Raw genomic sequence first — 25,126 nt, 5'->3', positions numbered from 1 at the left:
TTTTTTCTTAGATTGCTACTGCTTTGTTGTCATCCCTAGGAAACCATTGATTCAAGGTCACGAAGATTTACAGCTATGTTTTCTTCTAAGAATTTTGTAGTTTTCTTTTTTTTTTTAAAGGAAGATCAGCCCTGAGCTAACATCCATGCTAATCCTCCTCTTTTTGCTGTGGAAGACCGGCTCTGAGCTAACATCTATTGCCAATCCTCCTCCTTTTTTTTTTCCCCAAAGCCCCAGTAGATAGTTGTATATTATAGTTGCACATCCTTCTAGTTGCTGTATGTGGGATGCGGTCTCAGCATGGCCGGAGAAGCGGTGCGTCGATGCGCACCCGGGATCCGAACCTTTAACTTAACTGCTAAGCCACAGGGCCAGCCCCTGTAGTTTTCTTAAATTTAGGTCTGTGATCCATTTTGAATTAATTTTTGTATATGGTTTGAGGTAGGGATCCAACTTCATTCTTTGTGTGTGGATATCCGGTTGTCCCAACACCGTTTGTTGAAGACTATCCCCATTGAATTGATGGCACTCTGGTATGTTTTAATATACGAATAATTTTTTAAAATCACTTATCATGGACACAACAGAAAAATATGACACTCTTATTCTGTAGTTTCACATAAATCATCCCAGCATACCATGTAGTACAAAGCAACATATACTCCATTTTGAGGAGGACAGGTTTACACAAGTGATCTAGAAAGTTTGGTTATGTTTTCGCTGTTTCCTTTGCATTGTGAAATGAGGCTGTGGTAGCTGGACAGTGGGTACACTAGAGTCAGAAAGATAGGCCTAGGGCATTTTGCTCTTCCATTCTTTCCTTCCCTCCCTCCCTCCTTTCGTTTACATAGAGGGACTTTAATGCAGAGAATTGGTTACATAGGTGATGGAAGACTTGAGAAGCCAGAAAAAGGATGGTGAAGCAACACTGAGACTAGCTGTAATAAGAAGTAAATAGTGATAAATGGAGACATACAGGTAGATGAGTCCTGGAGGCCAGGGGCCAGGGTTACCTGCTGGGAACTGGACTTATGCAGAAGCAACTGAAGGAGCTGAAGCCACTGGGGAGATTTAGTCTTAGGTGGAGAAAAGGGCAGGGAGAAATATCTTGTCTTCTCCCTTTCTCTTACCCTCTAATATATCATCTTTGTCTTTCATTGGTGGAGCCCAGCCAGAATCCTGGGCTGACAAGGAAGCTGCAGCTTAGTTCTCACCCAGAATATAAAACTATTCTTTCTTCAGCATAATTTTCTTACCCAAAAAAAAATCAGTCTAGTGAATTCTAGCCTATCCTTGTACTGAGAAGTAAATTTCTTAGTTAAGTATATTATTTAAATATTTGTGAAGTTTGAACATAAAATTTCTCTTTTTAAAAAATTAACAATTAAGGTAACATTAAAATTATTGGTGCTTTGAAAAATATAGAGAAAGATATTTCATGGTTTCCCTCCTCAGGAGGGCATTTGAGATATTCGGAAGGAGCTGCTATGAAGTAAATCCATCTGTTATTTTCAGCAATTCAGCAGAAGCATTAAGAGCCCAAATTTAAGATCAGACTTTTTTTCCTTCCAGTGGTCCAGCAGAGGGGGCCCTACCAAATGAATTCTATTTTAATATGTGCTTGTATCCAGTTAGTTTAAATATGGGAAAGTGATAGTCCAGCACTTTAAGTTATTATTTAGATAGTTCCTCTTTTTAAAATTATCAGAATTAGAAATAATTATCATCTTGTTTAAAGGTAGAGGAGATGAAGAGTTTTTATACCATATGAGTAGCAGGTTTATCTTATATCCAAATGCTGCTATCTGATCATAAGTGTTTGAGTGATTTTGCTATGATAGTAATGTGTTTATTCCATTTTTTTACAGTCCATCCTCTCTCTTCCAGTCCCATTGCTACCACCTTCATTACTTGCATTATTTTAATAGCTTTGTAACTAGTTTCCTTATCACCTATCTCTCTTTCCTATCTCAATACTACTTTCAAATAGTATTGACAGATTGATCTTCCTAAAGCACAGTTTTAATCACTGTTACTCCCTTGCTCTTGAACCAAATTGTATTTAAAATTTAAACTGCTAATCCTGACCTTGAAAGCTTTCTCTATGCTTGGGCTTCAAAATGCTTATTCACATTTTCTTCTAACTGTGCTCCTCCGTGCAAAGTACACTGTCATGTTTGTAGTTTTTCCACAGCTCTGCTTTTCTTCACGATAGAAGTCTCCCTATCCTGTAGGTCCACATTATAGCCATCCTTCAAAACCCATTGCAAAAGCAACTTCCTTCTAGATTTCCCTCACTGGAAACAATCTCTTCCTTTTTTTGATGATCTTTAGCTTTGTTAGAGCACTTAGCTTTTTATACCTTGTATTATAAGTTATTTGCATACAAGTCTTATCACTGTACTAGAGTATGAGCTCCATGAGTTAGGATCTGGATATCCATGCTGCCTTCCAAGAATGAGTAAAATTATTTACTCAGATGTTATAGCTGTCTATATTGTAAAGAGCCAGATAGTAGATGTTTTAGGCTTTGCAGGCCAATTACTGAACTTCGTTGTCATAGCATGGAAGCGGCCGTTAGACAATATGTAAATGAATGAGCATGACTAATAAATGTGTTCTAATAAAACTTTATTTACAAAAATGGGGGTGGCTGGATTTGGCTGTAACTTGCTGACCCCGGGTCTATACAATTATTCTCAAAAATACTTGTGATAACCAATATTTCACAAGTGTTATAAGGTGGCTAGTGACTAAAAAAGATGTTGCATGACAGGTTCAACATGGAACTTCGTTTTAGATATTTCTCAGTGATAAAAGTTTGCCCATTTTGCAGAGCATAATGAATTTTCCTTTTAATCTTGGCAGTTGAAATGCTTATTTCTAGATAATAATATTCTTGTGAGATCCAGTTTTGCAGTGTAATTGTGTATGGCATGAAGAGGTGTGATCTATACAACCTGAAAATTGTTGCTTTTGGAAGAAGACAAAACTCCTTGGTCTCTTTAAAAGAGAGTATTAAGTTAGACTAGATAACTAAAATTTATTAATTTAGTTTTTTGTGTATATCAAATATGTCAGATTGACAGTGGATGATAGCAATAATTGTACTTTGTCACTCAGAAGCCATGATATGGTCCTTTTATAGATTAAGCATTCATTTTCATAAGATGTAAAGCATTTATAAAAACTACAAGAAAAACACTAAAACTCCAGCAGTAAAATGAGGAAAACACATTTATAAACAAATATAGAAGAACTAGAAATATCTAATAAACATTAAAAATATTTGATTTTACTGTATTTAAGAAATGTAAATTAGAACAACAGTGAGCTGCCATTTTTTACTATATTAGCAAATACTTTTAAAAAATGATAATAGTAAGGTTTCGGGGAAATGGGCATTCAAAATTTTGTTAGTGTAAATTGATGCCCTTTTTGGAAAGCAGTTTCGCAATTTGTATCAATGGTATTTTTTCTTTCTTTTTTTTTTTTTTTGGTGAGGAAGATTCGCCCTGAGCTAGCATCTGTGTCAGTCTTGCTCTCTTTTGCCTGTGGGTTGCCATCACAGCATGGCAGACGAGTGGTGTAAGTCCGCGTCCAGGATCTGAACCTTTGAACCCAGGCCACGGAGGCAGAGCGTGCCAAATGCAACAACTAGGTCATGGGCTGGCCCCTGCAATTTGTATCAGTCTTTTAAAAGTTAAGCATATTTGGGGCCAGCCCAGTGGTGTAGTGGTCAAGTGCATGTGCTCTGCTGCGGCGGCCCGGGGTTCGCCGGTTTGGATCCCGGGCGCGCACTGACACACCACTTTTTAAGCCGTGCTGTGGCAGCATCCCATATAAAGTAGAGGAAGATGGGCACAGATGTTAGCCCAGGGCCAATCTTCCTCGGCAAAAAGAGGAGGATTGGCATTGGGTGTTAGCTCAGGGCTGATCTTCCTCGTCAAAAAAAAAAAAAGTGTATTTAACCCAGTGTATCAATTAGAAGACAGAAACTGTGTGCCAGTATGTTCCCTTCTAAAATTCTCTCTTGAGGAAATTGTCAGAAATTTATATTAAAGATTTGAAGATATTCAAAATTCCTTATTTCAGGGTTGTTTATGATAGCGAAAACTTGGAACCAGTCCAGCTTTCAACAGTGAAAATATGCTTAAGCAGAGTGTGGTGCAGTATATAGTTACGAGCTGCATAGTGATGTCTCGGTCATTGATAGACTGAATATACGACGGTAGTCTCATAAGATTAGTATCATATAGCCTAGGTGTGTTGTAGGCTATACCGTCTAGGTTTGTGTAGTAAGTACACTCTGATGTTCGTACAGTGATGAAATTAGCTAACGGCACATCTCTCAGAATGAATTCCTGTCGTTTAGCGACACATGACTGTGTGTGCAAAATTGTTATAGATAAAATCAAAGGAAAAGAGAAAGAAAGCATTTCAGAATATTAATGGTAGTTGTCTTTGTGAGGTGGACTTATGAGTGGTTATCTTGTTTTTCATACTTTTCTGTATTTTCCAAAATTTTGTAATTGAAAAAATATTTTTTAAGAACAAGTTATGGGGAATTTTAAGGATTTCCTGTAAGATGCTTAGCTTCAAAATCATATTAAAATATAAAAGGAAGTAGTATATTTCATCTGATAGAAGGCATAATGAGAGAGAGTAAGTAGGGGAACTGTTTAAAAGCATGAAATAAGATGAAATAAGCAGAATACAAAATTGAATATGTATGGTTGTACAAAGCTATGTGTGCATGTATAAGTAGAAAATAAATGAAAATGGTTATTTTTTGGGTGACAGTATGAGGTTGTTTTCTTTTTTTCAAAATTTTATTATTTCATTGTTTAATTTTGAAGAATAGAAGGAAAGGAGTGCTTTAAAAAAAGATAACCATAATTGTTTATTCCTGAATATAGAAACATTAGCAGGGTACTGGATTACGTGATACATTTTTATTGCTTTTATTATTTCTTAATTTTTCTCCACTTTCATTCCAATCTTTTAAAAATTTTTTCTTGAAAAAAATAAAATAGTCTTCCTAGGTCCATTTTTTCTAATGAAAAACTAATCTTAGTTTAGTTGGAAGCCTGGTTGGCTTGCTAATGGTAAGGAAAAGTTAATATTTTAATCTGTCTGGACATTAAAGTACATCTGAGTCAATAAAGTATTTTGGTTGTGGTTTTTTATCAGTTATAATCGTATAATTTGCTATTTCTCTGGAAATAGCCTGGAATAGTTCAAACAAAATGACGGTTTTATGTAGACCTGGCAAAACATATTATTTGTGGAAATGGCAAGAAATTTAGTTTATTGTAATGAGGGCTTAGAATTTTTTTACACTTTTCTCATATGCTACTAAACTGAATTCCTACTAAATTCATGATACCGAATATATCTAATAGCAATATAAGCAGTGAGGGATTTAAAGTAATTGTACAGTTTTTCTAAAAATTAATCCCTTACTTGCTGTCCAGGAGTGAAACAGAAACGTAAGAAAACGCAAGGGGAGAGAAAAGGATAGCACTAAATGATAGAATTTTGTTAGGAATGGGAGAGATGACGAGAGAATTCTGTTCTCCTTAGTTTATCTCCCAGTAGGATAAGAGCATTACAGAAGTAGCTGAGAGAACCCAGATTATGGAGATGAGATGACGTCAGAATTTTTGTTCTTTCTTGGAAAGAAATGGTGGTATTGATCGTGAGTCTTCATAGCAATGTAAAGTTGCTTTGTGAATCTCTTTTTAAATCGATGCGTTTTTAGCCAAATTTACTTATGTTGGCACATGGGTGAATTATATTTAAAAAATCCTTTTTTGGTTTGAGATGTAATGCACTAGCATTATTTCATTTTTCAACTCTAGAGTTCATTTGTTGTTTTTATAATTACTCTCTCTTTATTGGTATTCTCTATTAGGTGAGACGTTGTTCTCCTACTTTCTTTGATTCTTTAGACATGGTTTTCGTTAATTCTTTGAATGCATTTGTTCTGTGTGCAGATCATACTTTCTTGTTTCTTTGCATGTCTCATAATTTTTCGGTTGAAAACTGAACATTTAAAACAATGTGGCAACTGTGGAAATCAGAGCCTCCCCTCTTCCCAAAGTTTGTGGTTTTAGCTCTTTTTTGTTCTTGTTTTTGTTTTTTGGTTTAGTGACTTTTCTGAACGAATTCTTAAAGTCTATATTCTTTGTTGTGTGTGGCCGCTGAAGTTTCTGCTTGGATAGCTTAATGGTCAGCTCATGATTTGACAGAGGTTTCCTTAAACACCTGCAACTAAGAAGTCTCCAGTCCACAAAGGGGCTATGTCTGCATATTGGGGCATGCCTTCAATACACAGCCAGATATTTTACAACTTTGCCTTAGCCATCACATCTTGCTTGTGAAGAGCCTCAAGGTCAGTCGTGAGAGCTTAGGACCTTGTCAGGTCTTTCCTGATCATGTACAGAGGTCTTTGTATGCATGTGCCCTTCATGATCCCCAGGAGTATGTTGCAGCTTTCAACGCCCTCTATGGGCATCTTATTCCTCAGCTTTTCTTTTTAAGCTTTTTGGTTAGCCTGTTGTTTGTCTCAACTGTTAGAACTGTTATCCACTGCTTCAGGCAGCCCTGATGTTCAGCTGTCTTTGATTGTTTTTGACAGATGCCCCCAGGAAAAAGGCTGTTGTGCACTGGCAGCTCTGTGAAGTCTAATAAAGACAGGCTTGTGAGTGGTGTCTTCCAGGGAACCACCAGTCAGGTCCAATAATAATTCTCTGGGATAAGGGTTTTGAAGGAACTCTAACCCCATTCTGCCCTCTCCAGTGGCTGCCAGATTGCTGGTTTCTACCATGATTGTGGGCTGTTGTTTTTAGGCTACCACGGTACTGAGGGAGGGGTTGCTGTAAATAAGGCAAGTTAAAACACCACAAAGTTATTACCGAAGTTCAGCTGTTCTTGAATAAATGCTCTCTGGACTCCTGTAATCCTTTGGTTAATTTCCAGGGTTCTGAAAAAGCTGATTCTCATATTTTTTGCCAATGTTTTCATTCTTCTATGGAGAAGAGAATTTTTGTAGTTTTGTAGTTTTTTTCCATACTCTGCCATTTTGAGTGACTTCCCAGGTTGTCTTTCAAGCCTCTCCAGTACTTCTTTGCATGTTTCAGACAAAGTCATCTTATTGGTTTTAAAATCACTGTTAACTTCCAATTGCTCTTAGGATAAAGACCAAAATCCTTATTTTTCACCTGCAAAGTCATTCATTGTCTTGCTGTTCTCTTCTCTTCAGCCTCTTCTCCACTATGCCCTATCTTATTCTTTAAAATTGCTTTAGGTCATCTAAGTGAGTTTTAGTGTCATCTTCAGTTCATAATGAAAAAATTATAGGATTTTGATTGGAATTGCATTGAATTTATAGATTAGAAGAGACTAGATATTTTAATATTTCAGTCTTCATTTATAAAGATGGACTATTTCTTTATTTGTTTAGGTGTTTATATATCCTTTAGTTTAGTTTTATAGTTTCTTTCATGAAGGTCACACACATCTTTTGTTAGATTTATTTCTGGGTACTTTATAGACTTTGTTGCTATTGTATAAGGGAAATTTTTATAATTTATTATTACTAGTATATATGGCTGCTTCTGATTTTTTTCTGTTCATTTAATTCTAACACCTATATAGTTCTAATAGTTTGCCTGATGATTCTTTTGGATTTCCTTTGTAGACAATCATATTGTCTGCTTATAAATAAGGATAATTTTGTCTTGTTTCAATTCTTTTACCTCATATTTCTTATTTCTTTCTCTGTGTGAATATGTGAGTGTCTTATTGCATTGCCTGGAAACTACAAGTAATAGAAGTAATGATAGAAACACTCTTGTTACATTCTTGACTTTAGTAGGAGTTGCTTATAAAGTTTTATAATTAAATGTGATGTTTGCTGCAAGTTTTTGCTACTGTTTTTAGTTTACTAAAAATTTTTATCATTAAATTTTATTGTTTTTAAGTATCAGTGTGAATTTACATTAATTTTTTAAAAGTTTTACCATCCTTTTATTCTTGTAATATTTGGTTTTTTATTTAATTTGATTGAGTGCACTCCTCTAGTGCTTTTACCAGTGCTTTCTGTTTCTGAAGTCTTTGGCTTAATTTCATTGTCGAGTAGTTTTTCAACATGGACTTATAGGGGCATTATTTCCTAAGTTCTTGATTGTTAAGGTATGATTGCCTGTTGCTTTTATAACCTAAATATCTACTTGAATGGGTGTAATATTTCTAGAATAACAATTTTTTTCAAAACTTCGTAGACATTAGTCATTTTCCCTGGTACTGAATGTTCTTGTGAGGACGTACAATACTGTAGTTTTTTTTGTGTGTGTGTGTGAGGAGGACTAGCCCTGAGCTAACATCCAATGCCAATCCTCCCCTTTTTTCTTGAGGAAGCCTGTCCCTGGGCTAACATCCATGCCCATCTTCCTCTACTTTATATGGGACACCACCACAGCATGGCTTAACAAGCGGTGCGTTGGTGCACATCCAGGATCCGAATCTGCGAACCTCGGGCCGCTGCAGCGGAGCACGCGCACTTAACCGCTGCGCCACTGGGCGGCCCCCAATACTGTGGTTTTTTTTTTTTTTTTTTTTTTAATTTTTTGTTTATTGCAGTAACATTGGTTTATAACATTGTAAAAATTTCAGGTGTACATCATTGTACTTCTATTTCTGCATGGACTACATCATGTTCACCACCAAAATACTAATTACAACCCATCACCACACACATGTACCGAATTATCCCTTTCACCCTCCTCCCTCCCCCCTTCCCCTCTGGTAACCACCAATCCAATCTCTGTCCCTATGTATTTGTTTATTGTTGTTATTATCTACTACTTAATGAAGGAAATCATACGGTATTTGACCTTCTCCCTCTGACTTATTTCACTTTGCATTATAGCCTCAATGTCCATCCATGTTGTCACAAATGGCTGGATTTCGTCGTTTCTTATGGCTGAGTAGTATTCCATTGTGTATATATACCACAGCTTCTTTATCCATTCGTCCCTTGATGGGCACTTAGGTTGCTTCCAAGTCTTGGCTATCGTGAATAAGGCTGCAATGAACACAGGGGTGCATGTACCTTTGCAAATTGGTGTTTTCAAGTTCTTTGGATAAATACCCAACAGTGGAATAGCTGGATCATATGGTAGTTCTATCGTTGATTTTTTTGAGGAATCTCCATACTGTTTTCCATAGTGGCTGCACCAGTTTGCACTCCCACCAGCAGTGTATGAGAGTTCCCTTCTCTCCACATCCTCTCCAACACATGTTGTTTCCTGTCTTGTTAATTATAGCCATTCTGACGGGCGTGAGGTGATATCTCATTGTAGTTTTGATTTGCATTTCCCTGATAGTTAATGATTTTGAACATCTTTTCATGTGTCTGTTGGCCATCTGTATATCTTCTTTGGAGAAATATCTGTTCAGGTCTTTTGCCCATTTTTTAATTGGGTTGTTAGTTTTTTTGTTGTTGAGATGCATGAGTTCTTTATATATTTTGGAGATTAAGCCCTTATCAGATGTATGGTTTGCAAATATCTTCTCCCAATTGTTAGGTTGTCTTTTCGTTTTGTTGATGGTTTCCTTTGCTGTGCAGAAGCTTTTTAGTTTGATGTAGTCCCATTTGTTTATTTTTTCTGTTGTTTCTCTTGCCCGGTCAGATGTGGTGTTTGAAAAGATGTTGCTAAGACTGATGTCAAAGAGCGTACTGCCTATGTTTTCTTCTAGAACTTTCACAGTTTCAGGTCTTGCGGAGCACGCGCACTTAACCGCTGCACCACTGGGCGGCCCCCAATACTGTGGTTTTTTTATGCCACTTCTAGATGACTTACTTTTTCATTGGCTTGGACAGCTGGTGAGTATTTTTTTTTTATATCCTTTAAGTTCAGTGTGTTTTGGTACAAATCATTTTGAATTATTTTTTCCTGGAATGCATTGTTGTTTTTTAACTAAATATTTAACTTTAGCTTCATTTCATAGAAATTTACTGTCATCATATCAGAATACATTTTCTGATCCATTTACTAGGTTATCTTTTTGGAGGACCATTCTTTGTCTTCCACATCATTAAGCATTTATTCATTAGTTCATTCAACAAATATTTAGTGATTCCCTGCTCTGTGCCAGTGAAACAAAACAAAGCCACTACCCTTGTGAAGCTTACATTCTACTGGGAGGTGGAGGGGTGATTAATAATTAGCCTAACAGATAGTGAAATACTTGTTAATTTAGACAATGACCAGGACCAAGAAAAAGTAGAGCTGGGTAAGATGAGAGTTAAACAGATACTTGGGGAAATTACTCAATCTTTGTCTTTTTCTCTGCATTAACCATGTTTATCTTAAATCTTTATCAATATTTCAGTTGTTTTCTGTTTCTTGCTGTTTTTAATTTATTTATTAACTCTAATGGTGTTATTTTAGTCCTCAATATGTTTTTTTAGCTCTACAGTCTCCCTTTCCATCCTTTTTATTGTTCTGTTATCTGATCATTAACTCATTTGATTTAATTCATATCTTATTTTGAAAGAATGATAGGGAAGAGAGAGAAGAGATGGAGATGATAGCTTGAAGGAATAATGGTAGAGTTGGTGGAATTTTCCTTTTTTTTATTTTCTTAGGATAGAGATGCTTTGTGCATGTTGAAGGTAAAAGGGAAGAAGCTAAAGGAAAAGGAGAGATTTTACAGCTAAGGAAAGTAAGATGTCAAGAGGTTGAGTAAATTGGCCTATATCAAACTCAGAGTACTTAGGTAACAGAGCTAGATTTTGAACCCAGAAGATCTGCCTGATTCCAAAGTCCGTGCTTTTAAACATTTTAATGTACTCCCTCTGAGAGGCAGTTTGTTTATAATGGAATTTTAAAAGTTTTGAGGGAATGGATTTCAGAAGCAATAGAAAAAGGGTTAATTGGGAGACTGGCAGAGATCAGACAGACTTCAAAGAGTCAGTCTTGTTTACTAGTTGAAAAAGGAACGCAAATAGAAGTTATGTGAGACATGGTTTTTATCATGTGAAATTACACAACTCTGCCTTCCAGTAACTTAGGAGTATTTTGAGAAGATGGGGCTATTAATTTTCAACAAAGTGGATAGCCAGTTGTCCAAAATATTTTTTTTTTGGTAAGGAAGATTGGCCCTGCGCTAACATCTGTTGCCAGTGCTCCTCTTTTTGCTGAGAAAGATGGGCCCTGGGCTAACATCTGTGCCCATCTTCTTCTACTTTGTATGTGGGACACCTGCCACAGCATGGCTTGATAAGCAGTGTGTATGCCCATGCTCTGGATCCGGACCTGTGAACCCCAGGACGCCACAGGGAAGCACGTGAACTTAACACTACACCACTGGGCTGGCCCCAAAATATTTTTTTTGAAGAGTCCATCCCAAGGGTTTTCAGTGAGTGTGTTACTACTTGAGAGGCGCGTTAAGAAATTTGTGGAGTGGTTTTGCTTATTACAGGTATTGAGAATGAGTATTATTGACACCAATTTTTGTTGTGGGCCAGGGATGATAGATATTCTGCATCTTGTGCCCCCTGTCCATATAGATGAAATCTCTCTGAACGTGTATATAGATGAAAAGCTATTTATAATTTTATGAGCCTAAAACATAAGTTCTTTTTACGTATAAACACAAAATGTGTTTTACACATTTTTATTAAAGTATTTCTAGTAAAGTAAGATTTAAAATCCTTTTTAAAAATATTGTTATTGCATGGCAAAATGTATGCTAAATTTCCCCCAATTTGATTATCTTGTAGATTGAAGGAAGATTATATCTTATTTTGTTTAGAAGTTTACCAAGAGTTCACCATTTAAGAAATCAGGTCACTGTCACCAGGTTCACTTGTGGTATTTGAGTCACCAGTGCTGCAGTCAGCATTTGTATCTGTAGCATTAATGGTGATTATGGTGATTCTGCATGGTAGAAGCATTTGATAACTTACTGTCTTCTGATATGGTTATGCATTTACATATTGAAATGCAGTATATATTATTCTAAGTTATTTTCCCTTTATTTTTTATAGTTCTTTAAGGAGATATATGTATAAAAAATGTGTGTGTGTGTGTGTATCCAAAACTGGACTAGAAAGAAGAAATATATATATAATTAAAATTTTTTTTTTATTTTTAATAAAATAAAAATATTTTATTTTTTTAGTGTTTAGAAAGTTTATATTATCTATGCATTTTATTTCAGTACAGATAAGGGGCATTAACAACTACTTCCTATAAAAGCAGGGTATCAAGTATAATAGGATGGAGAACTACCATTCTGTGCCTTCCCCGCTGATATAAAATGGCTCATTTATTATATATTAAATTCCTGTAAATATGTGGGTCTGTTTCTCTAGACTATTTATTCTGTTCCCTTGATTTCTTTCTTTAATCTTGTTCCAGTGCCATTTGTTTCAATTGCTCTAGCATTTTAATCTGTTTTGATATTTGGAAGGCCAAAGAATAAGAAAAACTAATATGTATTGAACACTTGCCATAGTTAGACACTACTCTAAGTGTTTTATATGAATTAACTCGTGTAATCATCACAATAACACTAGATGTTACCATATATTGTCAAATCTAAGATGCTTTGATAGTGATGGTTTCTTGATGTTACTAGAAGGTGTCAATGGAAAGTTTTCGTATAGTACATTATTATTCCCTCCTGGGTGACAGCTGTTTTTTTAAGAAGTCATCAATTTCCAAGAGGTTAAAATTTGAAAAAATTTGTTTTAGAATCAATGAAATAGGGTGTCATTATCTTATTTTACGGAAACAGCGTTAATTGATCACATAGTTAATTGACTTCATAGCTCATATGCTTGATTGGGGTCCTTTTTTATTTTTCTTCCTTTGGTGAGGAAGATTGGCCCTGAGCTAACATCCATTGCCAATCCTGCTATTTTGCTTGAGGAAGATTGGCCCTGAGCTAACATCTGCACCAGTCTTCCTCTATTTTGTATGTGGGTCCCTGCCACAGCATGGCTTGATGAGTGATGTAGGTCCACGCCCAGTATCCGAACTCACAAACCTGGGCTGCCGAAGCAGAGCACACTGAACCCAACCACTATGCCACCGGGCTGGCCCTTGATTGGGATCTTTTAAATTTATTATTACATTTATTGCTGACATATAGAAATAGTTATGTTTGCTCTAGGTTCATGCTAAATACCCTTTTTCAAATTAAGGGAGTTTCCCTCTGTTGTAGATTTATCATTCCAAAATCTTCTTGTTTACAATTGATGTTTATCCTCTCTACTGGGTCCATCTCCATAGAGTCCTCCTATCAGATGCCCCTCCCTGTGGGAGAGTATACTTCCTGCCCCTTGATGGTAAGCTTATCCATGAGACTTACTTTGACCAGTGGAATGTGACTGGAAGTGATAGGCTGTAGCTGAGCAGAAACCTTAAGGGCCGTGTCCTGATTCAGCCATTGCTTTTTTTCTCCTCTGCCATATGACAGCATGTTGTAAATAGGGACTGTGCCTTTAGCCTCGGTCCTGAAATGAAGATGGTATGGACCTACAGCCATCCACAGTGGACATATAGCATAAGTAAGAAATAAACCTTTATGTTGTAATCCATGAGATTTTGATGTTTGTTTGTTAACACAAGATAAATTAGTGAAAGTTGACCCATAACTCTTGATTGCTAAAAATTTTTATTAGGCATTTGTATTGAATTTTATCAGATGTTTTTTCAAAATCTGTTACTATTGTGAATTACATTGATAAGTTTTTCTAAAGTGAAACCACTCTTTAAATACTAGGATAAACCCTACTTGGTCTTGGTATATTATTATTATTTTTTTTTTTTAATTTTTATTTATTTATTTTTTCCCCCAAAGCCCCAGTAGATAGTTGTATGTCATAGTTGCACAATCTTCTAGTTGCTGTATGTGGGATGCGGCCTCAGCATGGCCGGAGAAGCCGTGCGTCGGTGCGCGCCCGGGATCCGAACGCGGGCTGCCAGCAGCGGAGCCCGCGCACTTAACCGCCAAGCCATGGGGCTGGCCCGGTATATTATTTTTTTAAGTGTGGCATTGAGTACATTCACATGCTTGTGCAACCATCACCAGACTACATCTTCAGAACTTTTCCATCTTCCCAAACTGAAACTCTGTACCCATTAAATAGTAACTCCCGTTTCCTCCTCCCCCTACGCCTTGGCAACCACCATCCCACTTTCTATGAATTTGACTATTCTAGGTACCTCCTATAAGTGGAATCATACAGTATTTGTCTTTTTGTGGCTGGATTATTTCTCTGAGCATAATGTCCTCAAGGTTCATCCATGTTGTAGCATGTGTCAGAATTTCCTTCCTTTTTAAGGCTGTATAATATTCCATTCTATGTATGTAACACATTTTGTTTATCCATTCATCTGTTGATGGACATTTGGGTTGTTTCCACCTTTTGGCTGTTGTGAGTAATGCCACTATGACATTTGTTTACAAATATCTCTGAGTCCCTGCTTTCAATTCTTTTGAGTATATACCCAAGTGGAATTGTTGGATCACATGGTGATTCTGTGTTTAGGTTTTTGAGGAACTGCCATATCGTTTTCCACAGTGGCTGCACTATTTTACATTTCTGTCAGCAAGGCACAATGGTTCCAGTTGCTTTACATCCTTGTCAACACTTGTTATTGACTATTTTTTTGATGATTGCCGTTCCAGTGGTAGTAAAGTAGTATCTCATTGTGGTTTTGATTTGCATTTCCCTAATAACTAATGATGTCGAGCATCTTTTCATGTGCTTATTGGCCATTTGTGTATCTGTTTTGGAGAAATGTCTGTTCAAGTCCTTTGCCCATTTTTAAATTTGGTTGTTTGGATTTTTTTAGTGTTGAGTTGTAGGAGTTTGTTCTGGTTATCAATCCTTATCAGATGTATGATTTGTCAGTATCTTCTCCCATTCCATGGGTCGCCTTTTCACTCTGTTGATAATGTCCTTTGATGCACAGAAATTTTTCATTTTGATGAAGCCTAGTTGATCAAATTTTTTTTGTTGCTGTCTGTGCTTTTGGTGTCGTATCCAGAAATCAGTATCCGAACCAGTGTCCTGGAGCTTTCCCCCTATGTTTTCTTACAAGCGTTTTAATTCTTATGTTTAGGTCTTTGATCCATCATTTTGAGTTAATTTTTCTATATGGTATAAGGTAAGTATCTGCTATTAAGTCACATTGGCCTATAGTTTTCTTGTTCTGTTCTTATCTTTCTATTTTTAGCTTTAGCTTTCTATCTTTTTTTGTCTTTTCTAGAACAGTTGCTTTCTAGTTATAAGATGGAGGCCCCTAGGGGTCCCCAAGATCCTTTCATGAGAGGTGCAAAGTCAAAACTGCTTTCATAATACTAAGACATTATTTGTCTTTTTTACTCTCATTTTCTCACAAGTTTACAGTGGAGTTTTCCAGAGGTGCAGTACATGTGAATTGCAACAAATTGAGCAGAGAGCACATATGAGAATCCAGCAGTCTTCTATTAGAGATTTGCAAAAATATAAAACACTGCCGCTCTTCTTACTAAATTTTTTTTGTAAAGTAGTTGTTTTTCATAAGAATGTTTTTAGTATGAGATGGGTTTATAGTTACTTTTTAATGAGTTAATAAATATTAAAATTTTCTGTTTCAATTTCTAATAATAAACAAAAGTTCTTTGGGTCCTCAGTAATTTTAAAGAGTGTAAAAGGATCCTGAGACCAAAACATTTGAGAACCTCTGTTCTAGAACAGTTAATGGAGAAAATAGGTTCCGTTAAAATGCAAAATGGGCCGGCCCCGTGGCTTAACGGTTGAGTGCGCGCGCTCCACTGCTGGTGGCCCGGGTTCGGATCCCAGGCGTGCACCGATGCCCTGCTTCTCCGGCCATGCTGAGGCCGCGTCCCACATACAGCAACTAGAAGGATGTGCAGCTATGACATACAACTATCTACTGGGGCTTTGGAGGGGGGGAATAAATAAATAAAACTATAAAAAAAAAGTGCAAAGTGATATATGTATGCATTTGGTCCTTGACTATTTCACTTTCTTCTATTTTTTTTTTTTTAATCTGTTCAGGTTTCTACTTTTTAAGCTAATTTTGCTTATGTTTTCCTAAGTAATCATTCGTTTGTCTAGGGATTCAAATTATATTTGTAGAGAATTTTAATAATAATTAAAATACTTTCTAAAAATCTTTTTCTAAATTTGTAATTATATCTTATTTTTATTCCTGATGTTGTTTATTTGCTATTTCTCTCCTTTTTTCTTGATCAGACCTAGCAAAAGTTTGACTTTGTTTTTACCTTTTTAGAGAATCAGCTTTTGATTATTGATCATTGGCTGTCTTTTAGTTTTCTGTTTTATTACTTTTTTCTTTGTTATTTCATTATATTCTTTCTTTGTGTTTAGTTTGTTCTCTTTTAAATTCTTCAACTGAACATCTTTTTTCTTTCCTAAGAAATTTATTAATGGCTATAAATTTTTCCACAATCCTACTTTGCATAACAGAGGCTGTTATTTAGTGACCTCATTGTATATTTTTTAAAAAGTAGTTCATAATTTTTGTTTTGATTATCTCTTTTTTTTTGCTGAGGAAGATTAGCCCTAAGCTAACATCCGTTGCCAATCCTCCTCTTTTTGCTGAGGAAGGTTGGCCCTGGGCTAACACCCGTGCCCATCTTCCTCTACTTTACACGTGGGACACTTACCACAGCATGGCTTGATAAGCGGTGCGTAGGTCCACACCTGAGATCTCAACCTGCAAACCCCAGGCTGCCAAAGCGGAGCACGTGAACTTAACCACTGTGCCACTGGGCTGGCCCCTTGATTCTCTTTTCTTAATGCAAGAATCATTTAGAATTGTTTTTCATTTCCAGGTATCTGCTCTTTTCCCTCCCCTGTTTGCTATTAATTAATCCTAATGCATTTTGTCTGTGAACATGGCCCATGTGACGTCTACTTTCTGTAATTTCTTGATGTGTCCTTAATGGCTTAATAACGTGGTCAGAATTTTGTGACTAATCCATGTATATTTGAAATGAAATTTTTTCTGTTTTCTTTACAGTGCTTTAATAAACATTTACATACATATGTATGTATGAGTGTATATATTCCTATGTGTATGCATATTCATGTGTTCATTTATTCAGTGGTCAGAAGCAAGTTGGCTATTAGGACAGTCTTTAAAATTTTTTAAATGTGACTACCTTTAGGTAGGGCTTGTACTTTTTGGTTAGCTATAGTTTCTTCCACTCCCTACTGATTACACTAGGCTGCATCTCTCTGGCCCCAGAAGCAATTTGAGTTTATATCCTCTGTCTGAACTTAATTGTATTATTCAAATATATACCCTTTCTTACTTGTTATCTATTGGATTTTTCTCTGAGTATGCTATGGTAGTTTTCCACTATGGTTATAGGTTTTTTAGTTTCTCTATTTAAATAGGTTTTTATATATTTGGAAAGTATGTTGTTGATTAGGTAAAGATTTATCACTATAATATTTCTATGGCTTATTCGTTTTTGCCTTGACTTCTAGTCTATTTAAATTAATATTGCTCTACACTTTTTTGCCAATTCATGCTGTCTCCATCTCTTTATTTACATTCTGTTATTTTAATGTTTACTCTCAAAATTTCAGCACAGTAATTAAACTTAAATTATTCTAATAGTGTTTAGAATATTCACATCCTTTCTTAGACAAATCAAGAATCTTAGCATGTTTTTACTTCTCTCCACTTTTTCTTTTTTCCTCTTTCCCGCCTATCTTATTTTGTTTGTATCTGAGATTTTAGTTGCAAGTATTATTTTTTTAACAATTGATGCTTATTTAGATTTAACAATTAGTTTTATTGGTTTCTTTGCTAACTGTTGATTTCTGCATCCTACTTCATTTTTTTCGTGAGGAAGATTGGCCCTGAGCTAACATCCGTTGCCAATCTTCTTTTTGCTTAGGGAAGATTATCCCTGGACCAACATCCATGCCAGTCTTCCTCTATTTTGTATGTGGGACGCCACCACAGCATGGCTTGATGAGTGGTATGTAGGTCTGCACCTGAGATCCGAACCTGTGAATCCCAGGCCACGGAAGCAGAGTGCATGAACTTAACCACTACGCCACTGGGCTATCCCCAGTCCTACACTTCTTTGTCTTGTACTTGCATTAGTATATTCTCGAGTTATTCTTTCAGAGAGTATTTGTGGGTGATAATCTTGGAATCCTTGCAGATCTGCAGATGTCTTTATTTTGCCTTTACACTTGAAAGATAGTTTAGCTACATATAGAATTCCAAGTTCAAAATTATTTTCCTTCAGAACTTTAAAATAATACTTAGTTTTCCTTTTACATCCACTGTTTCCAGATGGAAGTATGTTATATCAATCTGATTCTTTGTAAGTAATCTGCTCTCCCAACTTCCTTCACTAGATGTTCTTTGTAAGTAATCTGCTCTCCCAACTTCCTTCACTAGATGTTGTTAGGATTTTTCTCTTTATTCTTGGTATTCAAAATTTATGAGGCTAACTCAAGCTCCTGTATTCACTATTTCCAACTAAGTCCAGAAATTAAATCTCTTATTTGCCTTTTCCAAAAAAGGCAGTATATAAGGATCTACCTGTATTGCTGCTTCTAATGCAAAAACCCCAGTTAATCTATCTTCTGTCTTCTCCTGCTCTTTGTATCCCTTATCTCAGAACATGTAGCACCCTTGGAACCATTCCCATCTTTTCTTGTATTCAACCTCTATGGGCAGTTTGGTTTCTTGCCTCCTATCTCCTCAAGTTTCTTGTTTTATAGCATGATTATGAATTTCTTTTATGTCATTCTGAGGGTGTGGATTAGGAGGAGGAGGAGGAGGCTACAGCATGTATTAATTTGCCAGTTTAAACCAGGAGCTTTGCATTGTTTTCCTAGCTTTAAGATCTTGGGCAAATTGTTTAATCTCTCTTAGTTTCAGTTCCACATTTAAAAAAAAAAATCTCTATTTTATAATATTATCTACTGAAAGTTTATTTTCAGGATTAGAGGTAGTATATCTTTGGTGCTAGTACAGTGCGTGGCACAGAGTAGAAGTGTAGTAAATGGTAGCTATATTGCTACAATAAAAATATACCTTCTCTATGTGTGGTAACTATCCTCATTAATTGTTAGTCCTCTGCAAGTTTCTTGTGCTGTCTCCATTCCACTTTGTGTTTGACAGTCATATTTGGTAGCCTGGCTTTTTTGTGACTTTTTAATAGAATCTTGATCTCTACTTTGGGTTGTGGCCATTAGCTAAGAACCATTATATTAGAAAAACTCCATAAAGAACGCAGTAATAACCATAATTGTATTTTTGAATTATTATTGTTTGGTTTGTATATGATCTCATTGTATCCTTTTTACTCATCCTTTTTAACTGGCAGTTTCTAATTAGAAGATAATAAAAGCTTTACTTCCAAATTTGCTGTTAAATAACAAAATTAGCTTTCTGTTTTTCCAGAATCATACACGTTTTCCTCATATACTGACAAGCTTTGATACTGCCTATTCCAACTTTACCATAAAAATCATTAAAAAAATTTTTTTCCGGGGCCAGCCCTGTGGCTTAGCGGTTAGGTGCCCACGCTATGCTGCTGGCGGCCCGGGTTCGGATCCCGGATGTGCACTGACGCACCACTTCTCCCGCCACACTGAGGCCGCGTCCCACATACAGCAACTAGAAGGATGTGCAGCTATGGCATACAACTATCTACTGGGGCTTTGGGGGGAAAAAATAAATAAATAAAATGATAAAAAAAAATTTTTTTTCCCTTTATTTTCATGTTGTGTTTCAGTGTGTATAGTCAGACAAAAAGCAATAATTCCCCATCCCCATCTCATTCTTAGATTTATCAGAAGCTGAAAATAAAATAGATCAGATCACTTTCTGAAACAAAATTACTTTATTAGTTTAGTAATAATTTGAGGTTACTTTAAAGATAAGAAGCAGCATTTGGGAGGAGATTCATTTCCTGCCTTTGGGCTTTATCTGCAAGAACTACATCTTCACTGTCAAGAGCTTGTGTATTTATAACTGAACTCTAATAAAGTCTGTACTGGGGATGCTGCACACCTGACTTGGTCATTATGATTATATATTAGGTGCCTTACTGTTGCTTGTCTTCTGAAAAAAAATACATTACCAAGCGTATTTCATTAAAATTCAGCCACTGTGAGGTGGATTTACAAGACATTTGACTGTTGATTATAAATGTACTAGTTATTACCAACATGGTTAATGATGTTCCTTTAAAATAAGTTCGTGTTTCTAAGGGGAGTAAAATGTAATTTTCCTCTTATTGGTGAATTAAGCAATAATTGGAAGAGGTGTCACTGGTTGTAGTAAATATGTTTTCACTAAATCTTATAAAATGTTTTTCTACCACTCCTTTTGACTGGTGCAACATAGGATACTGAGAACCATGTTCTGAGTTTTTTTCCTTTAATCCATATCTTACACTATAGGTGTTAACGAGCCATGCTCTTTTCCTCTGAGCAGTCCAAAATTACCCTCCTTTTTACACTCTTCATGCTTTTCCCACTTTTTGCTATCTCTTTTCATCACAGAGAAATTGTCAACATGGAAACAGATAAGATTATTATTTCAGAACTGCATCCTTTGTCGCATTTTTCATTTTTATCTCTTTGTGTGTGTTTCTTTCTGGAACTGTGACATCTCTTTGACAATGGAAAGAACTGTTACACATGGAATAAACTTTTTTGTAACATACAGAGAATTGTTAGTCATACTCCTCATTTCAAGGCACACTCACATTATCAGCCTGCACAAGGCTCTTTTCTTGTTTTATTAGTTTTCCTCTTCATCCCTGATCCCCTCTCTCATTCCCTTTAAACATACTTTGGTGTGTTTGATATATGTGCTTGAATATGTATATATCCTTTTATATTGTGTTGTTTTGTGCGTATGTTTTATATATATATAAATATCATTGTATTATAGATCTCAAATTTGTTTTCAGTCAGCACTACATTACAGTGTATATACTTAGTTGATTCTAACTGCAGCATATATGTCCGTTGTATTTTATCCCATTCTCTCAGAGATAAACATTTAAGTTACCCATCAGTTCCCTGCTACCAGAATGACACTGTAAAAAACATTTTCACACGTCTCAATAGAAACCAAAGAGTTTCTTTGGGAGTATTTATCCAGGAGTGGGATTTCTGTATAGATAGATAATTTCACTAAGCATTGACAAATTGCATTCTGGAATAACTGTACCAGTTTACATTCCATTGGTGCTCACTGTTTTCTCCTGTCTTCTTATCAACCCTTCATGATTTTTTCTATTCTTAGTTTTACTTTGCACTTCACTGGTTATTAATGAAGTTGAGTATCTCTTCATGTATTTATTAGGCATTCCTTCTTACTATTTTGTAAATTTCTCATGCCACTGCCCTCTTTCCTGTTATATTTCTTCTCTCTCTCTCTTTTATCATTTATAAGAGTTCCTTATATGTTTTAAATATTAATCCCTTATTGGTTTTGGACATTGAAAATCTCCCAGTCTGTTACTTTTTCTTGTGGTACCTATGGTGAAGCCTGCTAATACAGGCATACTTCATTTTATTGTGCTTCACAGATACTATTTTTTAACAGACTGAAGGTTTGTGGCAACCCTGTGGGCAGCAAGTCTATCGGTGCCATTTTGCCACCGGCATTTGCTTGCTTCATGTCTCTGTTTCACATTTTTGTAATTCTTGCAATATTTCTAACTTTATGATCATTTTTATGTTATCTGTGATCTGTAATCTTTGATGTTACTATTGTAATTGTTTTGGGGTGCCACCAGCCACACCCATATAAGATGGCGAACTTAATTGATAAATGTTGTGTGTGTTCTGACTGCTCCACAGACTGGACGTTCCCGTCTCACTCCGTCTCCTTGGGCTTTCCTATTCCCTGAGACACAACAATATTGAAATTAGGCCAATTAATAACCCTACAGTGTCTTCTAAGTGTTCAACTGAAACGAGTCACAAGTGTCTCGCTTTAAATCAAAGCTAGAAATGATTAAGCTTAGTGAAGAAGGCGTGTTGAAAGCAGAGATAGGCCGAAGCTAGGCCTCTTGCACCAAGCAGTTAGCCAAGTTGTGAATGCAAAGGAAAAGTTTCTGAAGGAAATTAAAAGTGCTACTCCACTGAACATATGAATGATAAGAAAGTGAAACAGTCTTATTGCTGATATGAAGAAAGTTTTAATGGTCTAGATAGATCAGACCAGCCACCACATTCCCTTAAGCCAAAGCCTAATCAAGAGCAAGGCCGGGGCCGGCCCGGTGGCTTAGCGGTTAAGTATGTGCGCTCTCCGCTACTGGTGGCCCGGGTTTGGATCCCGGGCGCGCACCGACACACTGCTTCTCTGGCCATTCTGAGGCTGCGTCCCACATACAGCAACTAGAAGGATATGCAACTATGACATACAACTATCTACTGGGGCTTTGGGGGAAAAAAAAGGGAGGAGGATTGGCAATAGACCTTAGCTCAGAGCTGGTCTTCCTCAGCAAAAAAAAAGAAACAGGAGGATTAGCTTGGATGTTAGCTCAGGGCTGATCTTCCTCACACACACAAAAGAAGAGCAAGGCCTAATTCTCTTCAATTCTGTAAAGTCTGAGAGAGGTGAGGAAGCTGCAGAAGAAAAGTTCGAAGCTAGCAGAGGTTGGTTCCTGAGGTTTAAGAAAAGAAACCATCTCCATAACATAAAGGTGCAAGGTGAAGCAGCAAGTGCTCATGTAGAAGCTACAGTAAATTATCCAGAAGATCTAGCTAAGATAATTAATGAAGGTGGCTCCACTAATGATAGATTTTCACTGTAGACGGAACAGCCTTATATTGGAAGAAGACGCCATCTAGGACTTTCATAGCTAGAGAGGAGAAGTCAACGCCTGGCTTCAAAGGACAGGCTTATTCTCTTGCTAGGGGCTGATGCAGCTGATTACTTTAAGTGGAAGCCAGTGCTCATTTACCATTCTGAAAATCCTAGGGCCCTTAAGAATTACGTAAATCTACTCTGCCTGTGCTCTCTACATGGAACAACAAAGCCTGGATGACAGCACATCTTTTTACAATATTGTTGACCGAATGTTTTAAGCCCACTGTCAAGACCTACTGCTCAGAAAAAGATTCCTTTCAAGAAATTGCTGCTCATTAACAATGCACCCGGTCACCCAAGAGCTCTGACAGAGATGTACAACCAGATTAATGCTATTTTCATGCCTGCTAACACAACATCCATTCTGCACAGCTCATGGATCAGAAGTAATTCGACTTGCAAGTCTTATTATTTAAGAAATACATTTCATAAGGCTGTCGCTGCCATACGTAGTAATTCCTCTAATGGATCTGGCAACAGAGTAAACTGAAAACCTTCTGGAAAGAATTCGCCATTCTGGATGCCATTGAGAGCATTCACGATTCATGGGAAGAGGTCAAAATATCAACATTAAATAACAGGAGTTTGGAAGAAGTTGATGCCAACCCTCGTGGATGACTTTGAGGGGTTCACGACTTCAGTGAAGTAACTGCAGATGTGGTGGAAATAGCAAGAAAACTAGAATTAGGAGTGGAGCCTGAAGATGTGACTGAGTTGCTGCAATCTCAGATAAAACTGTAATGGATGAGGAGTTGCTTCCTGTGGGTGATCAAAGAAAGTGGTTTCTTGAGATGGAATCTACTCCTGGTGAAGATGCTGTGAAGATTGTTGAAATGACAACAAAGGATTTAGAATATTACATAAACTTAGTTGATAAAGCAGCAGTAGGGGTTTAGAGGATTGATTCCAATTTTGAAAGCAGTTCTACTGCAGGTAATATGCTGTCAAACAGCATTGTGTGCTACAGAGAAACTGCGTGCAAGGAAGCGTCAGTCGATGTGGCAGACTTCATTGTCTGATTTTAAGAAATTGCCACGGCCACCCCAGCCTTCAGCAACCACAACCCCAATCAGTCAGCCAGTAGACATCAACATCGAGGCAAGACTCTCCATTAGCAAAAAGATGATGACTTGCTGAAGGCTCAGATGATGGTAAGCATTTTTTAGCAACAAAACATTTTTTAATTAAGGTATGGTCACTGGTTTTTAGAAATAATGCTGCTGCACACTTTAAAACAGACTACAGCATAGTGTAAACACAACTTTTATATGCACTGGAAAACCAAAAAAATTCACGTGACTCACTTTGTCGTGATATCCGCTTTACTGCGGTGGTCTGGGAAAGAACCCTCAGTATCTCTGAGGTATGCCTGTAATTCACCTAGATCTATTTTTACCTTCTGTGGTAACAGAATTTAAGCTGGGCCCATGGCTGCTTAGTTAGAGATTACATTTTTTACTTTATCATTGGTTAATTGAGGTCATGTGACTAATTTTGCCAATCAAATATGGGCAAACGTGTTATGTGTACTTGTACTCAATAGCTTAAAGGCAAATTTTTTATATGGACTTCTTTTATTCTTGTTTTAAGTTGGAATATGTGTAGGTTTGTTATTTTAGGCCATGACCCAACTTTCGATACCCTAGCAAATGGCAGAGCCACAAGCTAGAAAGAGCTTGGGTTTCTGAATGATCATGTGGAACAGAGACCTGTCTTGCCAAACTGAATTGCCACTTTGGAATAGTTTCTAAGAGAGAAATAAATGTAAGTCTAGTGTTTGAGAGCTAACTTGTTATTGCAGCTTAAGAGTTCACTATAATGTAGTGTACTTTATAGAGCATAAATTCTCTGTTTTTAATGTAGTCAAATCAATTTTCCCCTACATGGTTTGTGCTTTAGAGGTCTTGTTTAAGAAAGTCTTCACCACCCTGAGGCTACCCATATATTCTTCTATTTTTTCTATTAGATTTATCTTTTCTTCTATATTACATATGGGTTTTTCCATATTGAGTTCACGTTTGGATATGTTGTGAGATAGGGATCCGACATGATTTTTCTTAGAATGGACCAGTTTTCCCAGTACCATCTATAAGCAATGCATACATTTCCTACTGATTTGTGGGTCATCTTTATCATGTCAAGTTCCCAAATATCTATGAATCTGCTGCTAAGCTCTCTTGTTTTATTGTTATGTGTTGCTA

At 36.5% G+C, this 25,126-nt stretch overlaps 1 protein-coding gene across 6 annotated transcripts in view; it reads left to right on the top strand.

Moving 5' to 3' along the window:
• Positions 1 to 25,126, top strand: part of NSRP1 (nuclear speckle splicing regulatory protein 1) — an 82,927-nt gene that overhangs the window by 2,811 nt on the left and 54,990 nt on the right. The window contains exon 1 of one of the 6 annotated variants that reach the window (XM_014789730.2): positions 447 to 533. The exons of 4 other annotated variants lie outside the window; for them this stretch is intronic. Coding sequence is in view for 1 of the 2 variants with exons in the window: in XM_087440689.1 (XP_087296815.1) it covers positions 24,071 to 24,076 (6 nt within the window). In the remaining variant the exon portion in view is untranslated. Of the gene's footprint in view, positions 1 to 446; positions 534 to 23,347; positions 24,077 to 25,126 lie in introns of those variants that run through there. One more of the 6 variants, XM_087440689.1, reaches the window with a different exon arrangement.

The sequence above is a fragment of the Ceratotherium simum genome, chromosome 16 (assembly GCF_057802395.1).
Source record: "Ceratotherium simum simum isolate JZ-2026a chromosome 16, ASM5780239v1, whole genome shotgun sequence".
NCBI classification, from domain to species: Eukaryota; Metazoa; Chordata; class Mammalia; order Perissodactyla; family Rhinocerotidae; genus Ceratotherium; species Ceratotherium simum.
The sequence above is the reverse complement of the archived record's forward strand: the minus strand, read 5'-3'. Positions and strand labels throughout refer to the sequence as shown.